This window comes from Plectropomus leopardus, chromosome 11, assembly GCF_026936395.1.
Source record: "Plectropomus leopardus strain MGB_pleo_1.0 chromosome 11, ASM2693639v1, whole genome shotgun sequence".
Classification (NCBI taxonomy): Eukaryota; Metazoa; Chordata; class Actinopteri; order Perciformes; family Serranidae; genus Plectropomus; species Plectropomus leopardus.
In genome coordinates, this window is record NC_142186.1 from 6,414,126 (window position 1) to 6,432,033 (window position 17,908).

The window sequence follows — 17,908 nt, forward strand, 5'->3', positions numbered from 1 at the left end:
CTGTGAAACATCCTGTGGAATTGGACTTCTGGATATCTGGAATAGAGTTGGACACAATTTATGAAAAATGCATTCATTTATGGCAGTGGTTCCCAATGTTTTTGGGACATCTAAATGTCCCATGTAAATGTAAATGTCTAAATGACATCTAAAATGTTTTGACATCTAAAACAGTAGTTGCCAGTAGCTGAATATTTCAGCCAGATTGACCAAGTAAAGATTTAGTTTAACAGTTTTATGCAAATATTTTTGAGAGGCCATTGTTCCAATGAATTAGAAGGTAGAGCATCTTTAGCCACTGTATTGTAACAATCCCCGGTGAAAGGGAATATTTTATTGGTGTAAAGTTACAAAAGGGATTTAAATCAAATCTTTGTTTGGACCGCAAAAAATTGGAAGGATTAGACTTACTAAGTGTGATATGGAGTGTTGGATCGCAAGAAGTATGAGAGAGAGATGAATTATGAATGAAAACCAGCCAGAAAACTGGGGCCCTTCTGTGTGTTGCATGTTCTCTCCATGTCATTGTGGCATTTTCATTTCATCTTGACTGTTAGATGTTGAACTTTTCAGTAATTTACAAGTTCAGCAAAGCAGTGGTCACAGGAGTATCTTAAGATATACATACTTTCCTTCTTTACCTTACTCTGTCTCTGATTGGCTCAAAGCACCTCGTCTTTATCAAACAACCACCTGTCTGAGTCCCCACTCCCAGGTTGGTAACCATTGATCAATGGAAACTATACAACAAAACATTGACATAACTGATCAAAGTAAATATTAGGACATCATACAACTTTTGATGCATTTACCAGCAAATAGCTCAGCAAAGTAAGCCTTTCCTGAGCAGTGGGCTAAAAGCTTCTATTGAGCTGAAAATGTTTGCATTATGATAACAGCATTGAATGCTGAAAACCAGATTATAGAAACTGCAATATTGTCTCTGTCCTTTTTGCTGTCCCTCTACTCTTATACTCTTACATATTTTTTCATATTAGTGCATCTCCTTGTTAATAGATATGGTCAAAACAAATTTAAAAAGCACCTTATTCAGATAACAGGACATGAAAATGAACTGCATTAATGATAGTTATGTGTTTACAGTAGTAGTGCTATTTCCATCCTGTGTATTGTGCCTACACGTCTACCTGCGCTGATGGGGCAGATAGGCCTTCACCTCGTTCAGCGCAGTCTCTCACACACAGGAGCCTGCCTTCAAAAAGAAACTTCCAACTGTTGCTTTACAGCCTCAGACAGCAGCCCAGTGTGTAGGTGCGTGTTTATTTTTCCCAATTCCTGGTTTATATCGAGCACTAGACCCAGGACCCTTAAAAAATTTATGGCTGATTCAGGAAGTGCAATTACTTGTGACATTATAAATCCAACAGCCCACTCCAGAAATGATCATTTTTACAGCCCACAGTGTGAACTGAAGCTGTCATGAACTAAGCCGGATTCATTAGCCAATCAAAACAAAGCCTGCCCGGTTGCTACAGCTAGCAGCTGCTCAGTGCAAACACTCTAAACACAGGTTAAATATTGAACAGGTTCACTTCTTGCCTCCCGCCACCGATCACTCACCGCGCTGGAGGTGGTGGTGAGTCATGGATATAAATGACAGCTATTACCACGACGCTTCAAACGATTTTCCTATAGTCACGCCTCACAAGTGGATGAATGGTTTAAATAAAACACTGAACGAAACCACAAATCATGTTAAGCAGGCCTCTTGTTCATTATATTTCTGCATGGCGCCGTACTCGCTTCAGGGAGCAGTAACCTCTCAGTGCTGTCACTGTATGAGGCTGACATGAGGACTGTCTTTAAAGCCACCGGTATTAACAATTACTGTCCTGATTTCCATTTTACTATCATTATTATCCCCATAAAAAACACAAAAATTGTGAGGCACGTGCAAGTGTTGCATTGAAGCGGGCATGAATAATATGCAGCTGAAGTGTGTCTTGAAGCAGCATCTTGAAGAATTCACGAAGCCAAAGATGAAGAGGTTAAAGGAAGGGAAGAAGAGGAAGATGTCTGCAGCTGTGACACGGCCTGTCGTCCTCAGCGCTAACAAGTGGAGCTGAGGGGGAAAATGTGCAGGTTGCTGCTGCCACCGTGACTCCATCCTCACCTTGCGCTGACTCATACTGTACGTAAATGAGCAAACACACACACAAATGTGTGCATAACTGAAGTAGTGGTGTGTAAAAACATTTGGGTCTAGCGGATTTTTCCGACCAGAGATGCTTCTCCAGCTAACACACACACATAACACCTCCTGCAGCGCTGTTGTGCCTGTTTTCCAAGAGCTGTTTGAAGGCTCAGAGGGGGGGTGGCAGACAGTGGGAGGCCTTGGGTGAGTAAACAAGAGGGAGGCAAGTGGTTGGGTGGATGGAAAAGAGGAGAAAGGAGGTTGGATGCTGAGAGGAGAAGATTGTGAGGTAAAAAGGAAAGCAGAGAGTAAGGATAGGAATGAAATGAGACAAGATGGCAGAGATATGAGTGGAAAGCAGAGGCAGAGGAGGAAAGGGACGGGAGAGGGAGAGCTGATGATGTTGCTGTCACCCATCTATCCCTGCGTGTCACACTGGCACACGGACGCTCCATGGAGAGCAATTACTACTGTCTCCATCCACAGAGCCCAGCGGCCTCTATTTGGAATGACAGCATCATCCCAAATGTGTTGTATGGAGCGGACCGTCAGCGTTCTCCATCAGATACTGTGTCATCACATGCAGAAGAGGAGGGAGGCTGGCATGGTGTGAATAAACAGAAACCTGATTCACATGCTACATCAGCTTTGCTCAAAGAAGTCAGACCTGCAGCACTGTGTCATTGACTAAGATGTGTTATTGTCACTGTCTGAAGCAGGCTGTTTATATTGATTTAAATACATGTGTAGCTTTAATTGAAGAATGTTAATATGAAAATTATGAAAAAAAAAAAATCCCATTACACTATGGTCATGGATGAATTGCTAAATGGGTCTACCGCCAGGGGCCCAAAGTATCAGGGTGGCCCTCCTTGATTTCACCTGCAAAATGTCACTAAAATTAGGACATATCAACCAGGGAGAGACTCAAACAATCAAAAAGAGACACAAATAGACCATAAAAGGACACAAAACAAAAGGACACCAAATGACTACAAAGAAACACAAAACAATGACACACAATGAGCCAAAATTACCACAAATAGACACTAAATGATAAAATAGACACAATATCATTTTAAAGACACAAGGGACATAAAATTGCAATAGAAGAAACAAAATTTCCCTGAAGAGACACAAAATGTCCAAAAGACACAAAATAATATCAAAGAGAAACAAAAAGACACAAAATTGTTTCAAAGAGACACAAAATGGCTAAAAAGGGAGACAAAACAACAAAGAAAGATTGAAAATAACTACAAAGTGTGTGCGCCTTGCTCCTTCGTGGTGGGGCCTTTTGTATATCTGTGCCCAGGGGCTCATAGTCTTGTAATCCCCCCATGACCATGGTCATATTTCACAAAGTTTCTGTTATTATTCAGGCTGTGAACGAACTCTTTGGATTTTAATTTATCTTATATTACATTTCAAAACTCTGCAGTTCAACATCTATAATATAATATTTTTCTATTGTTTAGAATTTTTTGACAGTTGGTCTTAATGCTCGTGTTTTCACAGGACAAGAGAGCTTTCGAATCTCACTGTTTTTGTCATTTGTGACATTGTGAACATAGAATATGTTGCAACAGTTCTTATATTTGAGCTTTGGGAGATGACAGTTCAGCTTTTGTGCTTTCATCCGTTCATGTCAGATCCATGTGGTGAGAGAATGTTTGACATGGTGTGTTTTCCCATGGGGAGGTTCCCATTACTGCACATCTGAGAGAGAGAGTGTAGAGGGACAGTGTTGATCTGATGCACACACACACCTCCGTAAATACACAGGAGCAGTGACAGAACTGCGTACCCCAGAGGTTACCACATTTCTCATTTTATCAAGCCGTGTGAATCTCACTTTGTACCGAGTTGCTATGGTTACTTGTTAGATCCAGCTGGTCCCAGAGGCAAAGAAGGAGTCCTAAATGTGAATGTGAACATGCTCGCAGTATGAAATATTTAACAACTGACTGTTACATCAGAATACCAACAAGAGTCTTTATAAACTTTCAATTTGGCAGTAATGCCCCTGTGGCGTCGTACACATCCTGGCCTTGTCTCACACCTCTCCTCTGAAAGACACTCTATCACCATGCTTACAGTTACAGCCACTGAGCATTTGAAATGAAATTTTGCTTTAAAGGTCCTATATTGTAAAAACTCACGTTTGCATGTCTTTTGTTTTTATAATAAAACAGATGTAGGTGTAAATACTTTGAAAGTATCAAAATGTTCAATTCACACAGACATGCGCAAAGCCCATATTCAGAAACTGAGCCTTTGAATGAGCTGTCAGGACCTCTGCGAAGTTGTGATGTCACTACTATAGCCAGCCACCGGGGGGGTGATCGATGTTTTGGTTTAATTTTTTGGGGGAGCTGTCATGTTGTCCATAATTTTTATACAGTCTATGGTGCAGAGACGTGCACATGTGGAAGACCTTTAAAAACTGACCATTCAGAGCAGACTGGGCTTTTTTGTGAGGGGGCTTAAAGGGTTAGGTGCTAAAATAGAGCATTTCAGACAAAAGGTGGATACAGGTAAATTCAGGCAGACAGTATGAGAAAATGTTTGTTTGTTTGAACATACAATTATATACCTTTGCTCTAATAGAAATGCCAAATACAAGTATGAACTTGAAAATGAGCATAATATGTGACCTTTAATTCAACTTGAATTGTTTATAGTAAAGTTTTTCATGGCCACCACTGCCTAAAATTGACACTCAGTTGAAAGTGTTTCCCAATACAACTTAAATTGTGCTCTACAGTCAAATGTTTAACATTGATGTGAAGAACCTGTCTGTCATGCCACGCCACCTCAGTAATCCTATGCATGACACGCTGTGTGTGTCTGACATATTGAGCTGTTTATACTCTCCTAGCTAATCTCCTTATGATGGTGGCAGAGCCTGTACACAAACTCAAACTGCCTGTCTTTCTGTTTTCCAGTATTTTCCAGCAATTTTTCCATTCAGTTTAGTCTGTCTCTGTCTGCGCGCCATCACCTGCACCCCCGTCTGGCTGGCTGGCAGTCACTCACTGCAGTCGTGCCCAAAATCTCCCAGCAAACACAGCTGGCTCTGTTGAAGTATGGGTGGAATATATAACAACATAACGACAGAAAAGGCTGTAAAATTAGGTACTCAGTAGTGCTGTCAAGTGTTAAGGGCCTCCAACATGGCAGTCACAGTGTGTTATGTAAACTGACCTCCTCCCTGACAGGCTGCTGTCACTTGCATATCTATTTGCCGCCCTGTCAGTCTGTCCGCTGTCTGTTTGTCTTCTAGTTTGCTTTTCTGTCTCAGGCAGTTAGTCTGCCTGTGTGGCCATCCATCTGAGTATGTGCCTGTTTATTGGCATGTCTGTGTGTCTGCATGCATATCTGCCTTTCTCGCTATCTGTCTCTGTGACAGCCACATGCTGTATGTTTATCCGTCACCCTCGGTTCGTTGCGTATCCTGTGGAAACATTAAGAAGACTAATCTGAGACTTAGCTCATGTGAAACTGATTGCTTTTCTGCGTCACCATTTTTGACAATGATATTGATGAATGAGTTCATGAAAAATGTGGCATGGGATACCATCTTGCTGTAATTTGATGCCAGCGTTATGAAGTCCTAATGAGTTCCATTTATCTGAGCAAGCTGACAGATTACATCAGGCTGATCAATATAAACATGTCAAGTTTATGTGTTCATGTAGACTTGCATTCACACAGTATAGTCTCGCTGTGTATACACATGCATGACTGAGTGCTTGTTTATAAAGTGTGCGTCCACAATATGCGAGAAATTACAGTGATGTTGTCACAGTGCATGCTGTACAGTAAAATCGAATTACTTCATATCCAATAACAGTGTACAGCACATGTCTATAGCCAGCCTGTTTGCAACGCTACTGATATAATTGATATTTTTATCGAGTCAATATTGAGTCAAGTGTCTGGCCCTGCCTATGATTAAACTGACTTGTTGCATGAAAAAATAAATCAATCCAGAAAATGAGGCTACAATAAATGGCTGAAGACCAATTATGTTTTTATTGTCAAGTATTGATCATTATGTTATTGCAATAACCCCCAGGGAGCTGGTTGTTTTCAAAATGCAGCTCAAATTAGAATTAGAATCTATATGTGGTGGTAGCTGACGCCGGGATGATGTCAGCAAAACTCCTGTTTTTTGCGTTGGGTCAGTGAAGCAGCACAGACGAGAGTCATCATTTCACAGAAGAAGTGAAATTTTAGACCCAGCACAATGAATGGATAAGTTTCACTTTTATTGTGCCTGGTGTTCTGCTGCTCCATCTCTGATAAAAGTACGTTGTGCATTCCCACAGTGTGGTGCTATATATATAACAGAATGGTATATTTCAACACAGCTTCTAATCCAGCTCCAAAACTAGAAAATCTATTCGTGGCAGTAGATATTCAATCGTGGCAGCCCGCCACAAATAAATGAAAGTGGTGGGAGCCCTGTATTGTCTGTGGATCATCTCCAGACTGTTTCTGATGAAATCAGGTCTGACAACTTACTACTCTGGTTTCTGGCTTTGAAAGAAAGTAGCTCATTTTCAAAAATATTGATTGAACCTTCCTTGGCCATGGAAATTGCATATTGGAATTCTAAATTTAGGTAGAGTTCCCCTTTAAATGAAATAAAACCGTGTCTGATTTTAGATTATATTCTGGTAGACTGAATGGTAGCTGTGGCATGTTTTATGGCTTTTTAAACTAACAGGAATATATTTTCACTCCCTAGCCAGCGCTGTCATATCTGTGGTCTTCCTCAAGGAGACGGTGCGTGCCTCCGACATTGTTGGTAAGCAAACACTCAGTTGGGATCCTCTCAGATTGCTGCTGAGATTTGAGGAGTAACATTTTAGATTTCAGATATATCACAGTGACTTCACAGATTATCTCAGTGTAACAGAAAAATCCTGTGACAGAGGAAACATTTCACATTTACTGAGATAGAAATCAAACATTTTCGCTGGTTAAAAAAGTCTATTAGCAGTTGTGTTTGTGAGAGGAAATAAAATGCACAATTTGTTCAACAGCCCTGTCCTATTATATTGTTTTATGAAAAGCTATTGTTTGTCATAACAATTTATAGAGTCTGCTGCTAAATGGCATGGTCCTGATGGTCGTCACAATGACAGTTATTATAACTGCTAGATTGGACCATTTATATCAGCACCAGACAGCCCTGCATACTGTTTAGTTAAATCATCAGCAATTTTTGCCAGTTTCGCTATTGTGTTGTAATTGCTGAGCAACATTATCAGACACATTTTGGAAACATTTAATTGTAGGAATGCTTTATTTATAGTGGGGAAAACATTTAGGACAAACTCTGTTTTTCAACAGTGCCCATTTGCAAAGAGTAATACAAACCACCAATTGATGTTAGAAGATGAATGAGAAAAAAACACTAAAGATGGCGCAGTCAACTCATGGTAGTGTTTCAATAAGGTAAACTGAGTTTGCCAAGCCAAAGAGGATTCTGAAGGTCAGTCCTTTGTAACTTCAAGCTGGCTTTTGAAGGTTAATGTTTATTATTAACTCAGAATTTCTAAACAAAGACTGCATGTGGAGGCACAATACACTCTGAACTGAAGGAGGCTGGCAAGATATGTGGGTATGTTTTTCATTATGGTTTATAAGGAAAAAAAATGGTTGTTTATACCTATTGTGCATAATGTCTACTAGATATAAAATATATAGTGATATCACCAATAACAAAATGTGTCACAATAAAAAAAATTCACTACATTTGTATTTCAAAAAAGAAACAGTTTATTTCTAAAAAAAAAAAAAAAAAAATTGCATTTATGTGTGTATGTTTCCTTGTGACACTTTAAAATAGATTAATTAAAACAGACGACATCACAAGTCTATAAAAATGGGTTTTATTTCAAAGATGTCACTGATTCTGCCAGCCTTATCTCTTGGGCACGTCGTTCCAAAGCCGAGGGGCCCTGATGCGGCAAAAGCAATCACATATGAGTCAGAGACAAAACCATTTCACTACAATCTCATCACTCTCTACTCTCTTTCTTCCACAGGTGGCACCCTGGCAATAACAGGAACGTATGTCCTGGTGACCTTTGCCCCCCACACTTCCACACACATCACAGCCCATCTGGTCCAGTACTATGCCGTCAGCTGGCACTTCCTGCTTTACCTAGTATGTCACCCTTAAAACCTCAACGGCACAAGTGCAGAAATATATATATGTGTGTGCATGTTCTTGTTTCCTTGGTGATAATGTTGTATGTTTGAGTGGGTCTTTAATACTTGAAGCAGCACGCTACTGGAAATGTCTTTAAACATGTCAGTGTATACATAGTACCTCCTGTGCTGCTGTTAGTGAGCTCACCCCAAACTTTGACCTCCCTGTGGAGAGGAGGAAGAGGACTACTCCTAGGGGTTAATTAAACTATTGGATTTTTATTAATCCTCTCTCAAAGAATTGAAGTACAGTTGAACCTAATTTCAGAGAATGATGTGATTCATCTTTGCAGCCATGCAGATCTCCTGTTCTTTTTGTTATTGTGGCTTATATGGATGAGCTCAGTTCTCTGTGTAGCTGTCATGTTTCATGGAATTTGTGAGGTAGGGAGTGAGTCCATTAAAACTAAGATTGCCTATGTTTTTGTACTTAGTATTAAAAGAAATACTGGTCAGCAAGTGCACCCATATGCTCTCCTGCTCCAATTTCCCCTCAGGCGGCGATGGCACAAACATAGTTGTTACCATAGTGACGAATCTGGCACAGAGCTGAAACAAGGTGTTTTTCTCAAAATGTACTCATCACGAAAATGTAAATGTTAGCTCCAAATGTTAACACTTGTCTTTGTTGTAAACACCTCAGATGTTTTTAAAGGAAGATTTCTGCAGTAGAAGGTCATATCCTGCTGCTTTTCCACTGATGCCGGGTCTCTTGGGATAGCAGCAGAGAGGGAGCTTTTACACTTTTACACTTTGCAGGTTAAACTTTTTTGTAGAAATACAGTGCTTTATGTAATTCAAGAGTGGAGTTCAGAGAAGCACTATTTTGTGCTAGAAAGTGTGACACCTTTGATTTAGTGTTCAGAAAACTAAAAGAAGAAGTCTTAAACACCACTGAGGATCTGTTGTCTGTTGCATTTCTGATACCCATATGGTGGTATTTTTATGCCTTGGCATACATCCGTGGCCAAAGGCATTATGTTTTTGGATTGTATGTGCATATAAACAGACGACCCAAAGACATTAAAAGCATACAAATATCCCATTCTCGTGAACATGATATCTCAGAAAAGCCTTAAGGGAAATTTTTTAAATTTGGCACAAATGTCCAATTGGACACATGATAAATGGATTAGAGTTTGTTGATCAAAGGTCACTGTGACCTTGTGTGTGTCTCATTCAATTATTCAATTTATTAGACTTTTGTGGACAAAAAATTGTAGGTCACTATGGCCTCATGTCCATTTCTTTCTCTGAGTGCGATATCTCAAGAAGGCCTTACAGAAATGTTTTATATTTGGCACAAATGTCCACTTTGACTCACCATGAACTGATCAGATTTTGGTGGTCAAAGGCAGTGGTCTGGTATCCGTGACTCAAGAATTCAAAGTGTACTTGTGACTGAATTTCAAGCATCCATGTTTTAGAATTTGTGTCTTCTTTGCGGCAACATGTGTATTTGAATTATTGTCTAATGACATATAAGTCTGGACAGACATGGATGTAAAATGCACCTTGACTGGTTTGTGGAGGCATAGAGCCATGAGGTGGTCATTCTAGTTCATTTTGTACTGTGTTTACTTCTATAAACCAACATATATACAAAATCACCCCTGAAAAAAATCTTTCTATGAAGCTCATAATCAATTTGTCTTCAGAAAAGTGTTGGTGCAACTTGTTATTTTGTCCATCAGGAACTTGAAACACTCAAATATTATCTCACCAAAAACTCACTCCAAATCCTTTATGTTCCCTCTACTGTTTGTGGAATAAGCGATTATCTGCACATCATCCATCAAATCAGGCAGAGATGAATCCAAAAGGATAACAGCTAGCAGCTCATCAGGGGTGCTAGCCAATAGTAAAAACAGCGAATGTGTGCCCTGGGTAGCAGTGCCATCATTATTCAGGGCACAGTGTTTTTCTCAACCATATTCCACATTCCACTGTTGAATCTAATCTGCCTTGCTGAATTGATGTTTACACACACAGAAACAAAAAAAGCAGCTATTGGACAAAAAACAAAGCAAAATGTTTAAGCAGATATTAGGAAGAAACAGAAGGATGGACAGATGTTTTCAAATTGAGATAGTGTTGCTGCCTCTGGCTGTAGTGATTGATGGTGTGTAAAAGGGTACACTGTTTTCCATTTCTGGCAGCGCATTGTGAATACTCATCAGCCTGTGGAGGAACAACCTCCAACAGTATGTGGTGAACTGTAGGTGGTAATTAATCAGAAGGAAATAAAATATCTATCGCTGTCTTCTCATTATTTCCAGAGGTCACAATATTGCCAAATTATTCCATCTGGCAGGATTTGGACTATTAAACCATGCTGGTGTCATTCACAGTGTGTGTAGTGTTAAATGGTATGCAAATGACCTTGGTCTTTCTAAATCCATTTCCAAAAAGGCTAATGAAATCTTGAAATAAGCCCTCTTTTTAACATATTCATGGAGACACAAGGTTTTATGAAACATTTAAAGGTCAGCTTTTTCCCCTCAATTTTACTTTTGTACTCCTTGCTCCTTCACCATGCATTAGAGCTGTGTGCCGTTGTATCAGAGGTCCTTGAACAGCTAAATGCTATTGCCCTGGGCTCTCCTCATTAAGGATCAGCAATTCATTTCATTTTTCTGCCACGGTCATTTGTTACAATTAAAGCACGCCACTCGCTGCCTGCACACAGCTCTTTGTTTTATAGATAAGATGGCCAAAAGTACAGATTTTCATTTTCTGTACAAAGTTTGAGTAAAATTGAATGTGAATTAATTATTTGTTTGCTCTCTCTTTCTCTCTCACGCTCTCTCGACAGTTCATAGAGGTCGTCGTCTTTTGCATCCTGCTCTATCTGTACAAGAGGAGGAATGTGAAGCACATCATCATTGTGATGCTGCTGGTGGCCCTGCTCGGTATGGACAAATGGAAGCTGTCTGAATGAGTTCAAAGGTTATGGATTAAAGCATTTTGGGTAGTCACAGGTTGCTTTGTTGCCTGGCTACCGAAAAATGAACCCATGCTCTGCTATCATTTCAGTTTAGTAGATCACGACAGAAGAGAATAAACAGTAAAACTCACTATTATCTTATCTAAATCTGCATGAACCAGTGGGGAAGTCTTTTATCTTTACAAGTTGTACAACTAAATGCTGATGTGATGTGTTGTATTTTGTGCCACTGCAGCTTCTTTGACAGTCATCTCAGTCAAAGCTGTATCAGGAATGATCACAGAGACAATAAAGGGCCAGCTGCAGCTCATCTACCCCATCTTCTACGTCATGCTTGTCGTCATGATCGCCTCCTGCGCCTTCCAGATCAAGTAAGTCAAGGTTTTCTTTCTATTCTTCTGTGTACCTTACTTTTTTTTCTCTCAGCCTCTCTGCCTCTTTTTTATCGTTTGAATCCCTCATGTTTGCCACAGGCAATTTTGATTCTTCTTTTCCTGTATTAATTTAGGAAAATAATATATTGGGCATGATGACATTGTACCTGCAGCACACCTACACTATTATGATGGATGAATTGGCCGCTACATAGTGTCACGGTCACCAAGGTCATTATATTCACAGCATCTTCTCCTCTCTCCGCAGATTTCTCAATCAGGCAATGAAAATGTTTGACGCCACAGAGGTAGTTCCCATCAATTTTGTGTTTTTCACCGCAAGTGCCATTCTTGCAGGTATGCAAACCATAAAGCTGTTACTCTCTGTTGGTTTTTTACTCAGTGCCCTATATTTCTGATAAAGTGATAGGACAAGTTTCTTATCATATGCAGATCCCATGAAAAGACCATAACTGGTATTGTTGTTGTCCAAACAGGTCACATGAGAAACTGTAGTTATTGTGAGTCAGTCCCACATATGTTGTCCTGGTGTCAAAATAAAATTTAAAAAAAATGTATCTGCAGTTAAAAAAATTGCCCCCAACACAGGCATAATTGATTCATGCAGAGTAGTGTTTGCTTATAATTACAGTCCAGCTGTTTTAGGAAATTACTGAGTTTTTTTTTTGTAACAAATAAGAGCCAGCTACAGGGGTATTCAACTTTTCCTACCTAGGAGCCATTTTTTCAAAATGCCACAGGAGTTTCTAGGATTTGAGGACATCCAGGGCTTAGCCCAAACCTCTGTTGCAGAGTCCAGAGGTCCTCCACTTGCACCTTTTATTTTTGATAAACAAGCTCTATTTGAGGTATTTTTGTGCTTTAGTACCTTATTCAAGGACAAAAAAGAAAAGAAAATCCCAGAGTGGATCGTTTCATTTTCATTGTGAATTACAAAATCGTCTGCAGGCCACCCGACACCCAAACATGGGCCAAATTTGGCCCTGCAGGCCATAAGTTGAGCATCGCTTCTTTATAAACATAGTGGCCTTGATTAGATTGGGCACAATGATGGTCTGAGCTAAATGCAAACATGCTTATTAGCGGGTATAATGTTCACCATCTTTGTTTAGCATGCTTACATTTGCAAATTCAAACTAATTACAAAGTACAGATAGGACTGATTAGAATTTTGTTTTTTTGTTTTTTCATATTTAGTCATAAATTAAAGCTGATTACATCTGGATAATCTGGACATAATCTGGACCCAAATGGTGGACTGACCAACAGGCATTGCCATTCCTAGAGCCACGCACCCAGCAAGGCTAAAAATGGAATTAGTCATGAGTTGGCAATTTTAGATTTATTTTTTAATACATTTCATGTTCTGTTGAGAGAAATATGTAATCACTTATTTAAAATGAATTTTCTCCACTTAATTGCCAGCATTACTTAGTCTTTTTGTCTGGTCACCTGAACATGCTAAAATTTAGCTATAGGCAAGTATGCAATTGAGAGGTGCAGGAATAAGTCCTAAAATGCAAAAATCATGTCGCTTTTTTGCACCTCTGGTTCCCTCTTCCCGAAGTCAATGGGATTTTTTGAACAGGTTTTAAGTTAGATGCCTGAAATAAGGTCTTTGGTTAGCGTGAAGTTCAGAGATTTTCATATTTTGCTCCACGACATAAAATATGTCATGTTAAAATACATAAATAGCCCACTGTTTAAATCTGAAGCCTTTATGTGTCTTAAAAGAGACAGCTGCTGTCAGGTTGCTAAATGGACTACAGAATGTCATCACGCCGCCACAGCCTTGCTGAACGCTGGCCATGTTAGAGTTATGGGACCATGGTGTGGTTTAATTATAGCCCAACATTATCTTTTTACTACTTGCAATTGTTTTTTGTATTTTTTTTATTTTCAATTGTTTCTGCAATAATCCAAAATCTTGGCTTTTTGTTTTGAAAAACCAGAGGAGAATAAATGTCATCCTTGCAGCACTCCTTTTAACAAATGTAGTGCAAAGTTTAGAGTGGTAAATGAATATAAATTCAATATTTTGAAAATTTGCTGTCCTTTAAACCACATTTATATTTTTCCTTTTATCAAAGTTCATTGCTATTTCCATTAAATGTCTTCACTAATAACTAGTGGGCTGAGTGCCACAAACAAGAAAGTCTTGTGAGACTTCAACATTGTTGGTTTTGATCTTTGATAGTATTTGTTGGCTACAAGAAACACTTATTCTTCAAGACAAGTATTGAGGATAATGTTTCATGCCAGCTCACAGTCAACACTCTTACTGATGAAGCTGTGCTCCAAAACTCACTGCAGCAGCTGAAATCGATTCATGACACAACACAGCGGAGCATAATACACAGTCAAGATGATGATTCACTCCTGTGTATGTGAACCACTTAGGAGCCCTTGTTCAGCAAAAGCCCCACAGTATTTATAGCCTGTGTATTCAGTCAGGTCAGGTCCTTATTATCCTGTCACTTATAGTGTTCTTTGTTCAATGTAAAAAAAAAAATCAAGAAAAGGTGTTTTTGTCTTGAGGGAAAAATACACCCTGAAACACTTTATCATGATTTAAAACATCTTTGACAATAGACCTGACGTTACTAAACCAATTATGTTGTTTGTTATTCTTCTAGTGGATAAATTGCCCAGCATGACGTCATCTCTAGCTATTTCCAGCGCAGCTACAGAGGAGTGTAATAGCAGCAAATGTTCCAGCGGTCCAAAACATCAAAAATAAACATCAGATTTTGTCTGTCTCTTACACAAAAGGGCTTCTTTCCCCTGTGTTGCGCTGATGTCCCATAATCACGCAGGGAGACATCCATCATAGATGAATGAGGGAGAGCCACAAGGCGTGCGGAGATTTGAGTTCCTCTCACCTTTTCAGAGAATCTCCAGCTCTGATATTGCTCTTGGTATTACTGTCACTCTCCCCACCTACACATATAACCCACAATTGACGGCACTGAGCAACAAATTACTGATGTATTATATCTGGCAGTGCAAGAACATCAGGGACTGGACTCCTCCTTTAAGGTTAGTTTAGTTCCACATTGAGGAATATTGTTGTTTTGGTCCCAACCTGAAAGTGTTTGCAGCAGCAGACGTGTAGACAGTGAAGTAGGCACAGGAAAAGCGACACCGCTCAGCAGAGTAAATCGTTTTTTATTGAATACTCTGAGGGTTTATTAGTGATCCTGAACATTTTCTGTGTTGCTACTCATCTGCAAGAATGATTCTCTTCAGTTAATAATTAAACTCTTTCCTCTCATCATCCCATCGTAGTGTGTGCTCAGGATTTGCAGGGCTGTGTTGCACAAACAAAGCACTTGAGATGATGTGTTCTGTTATTCTATTGGATGTGAAATGCATTTTAACGTGCTTTCCCATTTTGCAGGGATAGTATTTTACCAGGAATTCGAAGGCTTGGCTTTACTAAACATCTTCATGTTTCTTTTTGGGTAAGTATGCAACAACACAGCAGTATTTAGTTTAGTTTAGTTGAGTTTAGTTTAGTTTATTCACACAAAGTAAAATCTTACACCCAAAGGGCTTGAACAAAGTCCTCCACTTCAAATCAAGTCATTAAAAGCAGATCAAAAAGCAGAATAAAAGACGAGTAAAAAAAATTCAACCAAATTAACATCAAATAGAGAAAAACATGTAGCAAATTCAATTCTATTTAGATAAAGTATGTTTTTAATGAGTTTTTAAAATGCTTAAGGAATATGAATTCCAGAGATGAGGACCTCTAAATCTGATGAAAAACTGTTTTTTCTGTTCTTTTTTATGAAATAATGCCACAATAAGGTAAATAAAAGTCTTTTCGGCACCTCATGGAATAGAAGCGAATGTCTGATGATAAAAAGAAAAAAAAAGAAATCTATCTAGAAGGTCTTGCTTTGTGACACATACAAGTTTAAATACTCTTTTAATGCATGTTTTTGTTTACAGAGTAAATTGACAAAAATTTTAAATTTTTTAAACAAGGGTTCATGAAGCTCTTGGCTAGCTGAATTTGAAATTATTCTTAAAATGCTTTTTTGGATTAAAAGTATCTGAGATATGAAGGCTATAAGGATTTGCAGCTTATTGAAATGTATTTACTAAGAAAGTGGTATCCCTGAAACTCTTTTCTAGCTGTCTCCTGTCTTTCCTGGGAGTTTTCCTGATAGCCCGAAACAGGCCAAAAATCAAGCAACAGGATCGCAATTTTATTGCAATGGATAAGATCCCTGGTAAGTGTTTGATCAGCGTTTTAATCAGCTCTTATCACGATACAGCATGTTGCGTGCTGACCCATTAGTATTGAGTATGGTGCATTGATTAGCCAGCAGCGACGGTATGAATCTGCTGGCAGTGACCCTGAATTTTACCGACTGCTGATGTCTGCAGCCCTGGCAGCGGGGTCCACCTAATGAGCTCTGCTGTCCGTGTTCACAGGGAGAAGGCACACAGACAAAGTTCAGCCCGAGGCAAAGACTCTGACATACGGATCGCTGGCAGCCAAATTCATGTGCAACAGCGCTGGCCAAACAGACGATTCATAGGACCAGTTCCATCTGTTTGGACTGTAATATTGGTGGATTTCTGTGTGTGTGTGTGTGTGTGTGTGTGTGTGTGTGTGTGTGTGTGTGTGTGCGTGCGTGCGTGCGTGCGTGCGTGTGTGTGTGCGCGTGCGTGTGTGTGCGCATTCTTCCTTCAAGGCACTTCAACAATATCTCTATTTATAGAAATGAATGGTAGGCATCATCCCAAAAGCAGTGCCAGCTGAGCAGCAGTATTGGTGGCCATATTGGTCTTAGATTTTATTTATTTATACATGGCAAATCTCTTTAAATATCCTAAATACCTCCTGAGTTAACAGTACTTCCAGAAGGACGGACAGAACTGATGAGGAAAAATTGACAAAAATCTCAAAAAATTTCATTTTTAAAAAGGTCCAGGTGGGCACAGTGCCAAATGTTTTTTCTAATATAACATGTGTTATGTTATTCAGTGGAATAATTGGTGTATGTGTGATCAGTTGTTAATAAACAAAGAGGAAATCTGATATTTGAACAGTCTGGAGAATTCATGTCATACGGCAAAATAAGTGCACTACTGCCCTCTATTGGCGTGGGAAGCTCATAGATGAACAGAACTTTTCTACGTGTCAAGTTGATCTGAAATGAAATAAATTCACTTAATAAAAAAAACAGTTCAACGGTTAAACAATCCTTTCCTCATAGCTGATCTCTTTCCCACAATTATCTGGCACAGTTGAATTTGTGTGTGAATGTTTGGAGCATGCATCACTTTGACACCGCTAAGTTGTAATATAACACATCTAAAAAGCCCTAATGCACAGTGTGCCCGCCCATCTTTACCTCATATAAACCTCAGACTACATTCTCAACTGCTACCAAACTTTAGTGTTGCTAAGCAACAAAACTCTTATCTGCCACCTACACATTATGGGATGTGTGGGAAACCAGTGTTCATGCCAGTGTATCTATAAAAAGAATGCATTTACTTCATATTTCACTGTGGGGGGTTAAAATATTGAGTGTGCTGTAACATTTGTATGGTTTAACACAGGAGAAGGTGACAGTAATTACCCACAGGTAACAAATTATGTCAAGTGCAGTATAGGTATTTTATGAGGTTATTAATACAGCGCCCATGCAGAATGGGCCAGTTGCTTGCCCTGCCTCATTGCTGCAAGCAACTGTCTTGAAATCTACTCATACTTCACACTTTTAACTGTGTTATTTTGAGTCCTAAGCAATATACCTGGCCCCAAACATCATCATGTAAATCAATCATGTTGCTATTCTAACTCTTTGTACCCAAAAATAATGTAAAAAACAGACAGCAAACAGCAACTCAACAGTATATGGCTTACTATTATTTGTACTTCCACTTCAGAGGAAAAACATTGTATGGCTATTGTTACAGTTACCTGACAGTGACATGTTAGGCTACTGAAATTCAGATTTTATTGAAAAAATACAAGAATTAAAATAAGAGATATTTTAATTTAAACCATGCAGCATTATATAAAACTGAAAGCTCCAATTTAAACAGATACTAAGTACATGTAAGTATATTGTGCTGATAATGCTAGTTTTTATTTTTTTTATTTTAATACAGGACCTTTACTCTGCAGTATTAAGAGTTTTACTATTAATAGTTAAT

The 17,908-nt window shown here is 39.0% G+C and overlaps 1 protein-coding gene across 1 annotated transcript in view; it reads left to right on the top strand.

Moving 5' to 3' along the window:
- The window catches only part of nipal2 (NIPA like domain containing 2), a 32,053-nt gene extending 15,272 nt beyond the window's left edge, over window positions 1-16,781 (top strand). The window contains exons 4-11 of the mRNA XM_042490237.2: window positions 6,912-6,971; window positions 8,218-8,339; window positions 11,199-11,295; window positions 11,566-11,701; window positions 11,973-12,061; window positions 15,126-15,189; window positions 15,869-15,966; window positions 16,172-16,781. Coding sequence (XP_042346171.1) covers window positions 6,912-6,971; window positions 8,218-8,339; window positions 11,199-11,295; window positions 11,566-11,701; window positions 11,973-12,061; window positions 15,126-15,189; window positions 15,869-15,966; window positions 16,172-16,278 — 773 coding nt within the window. The 3' untranslated portion in view covers window positions 16,279-16,781. The remainder of the gene's footprint in view (window positions 1-6,911; window positions 6,972-8,217; window positions 8,340-11,198; window positions 11,296-11,565; window positions 11,702-11,972; window positions 12,062-15,125; window positions 15,190-15,868; window positions 15,967-16,171) is intronic.
- Window positions 16,782-17,908: the final 1,127 nt, after the last annotated feature.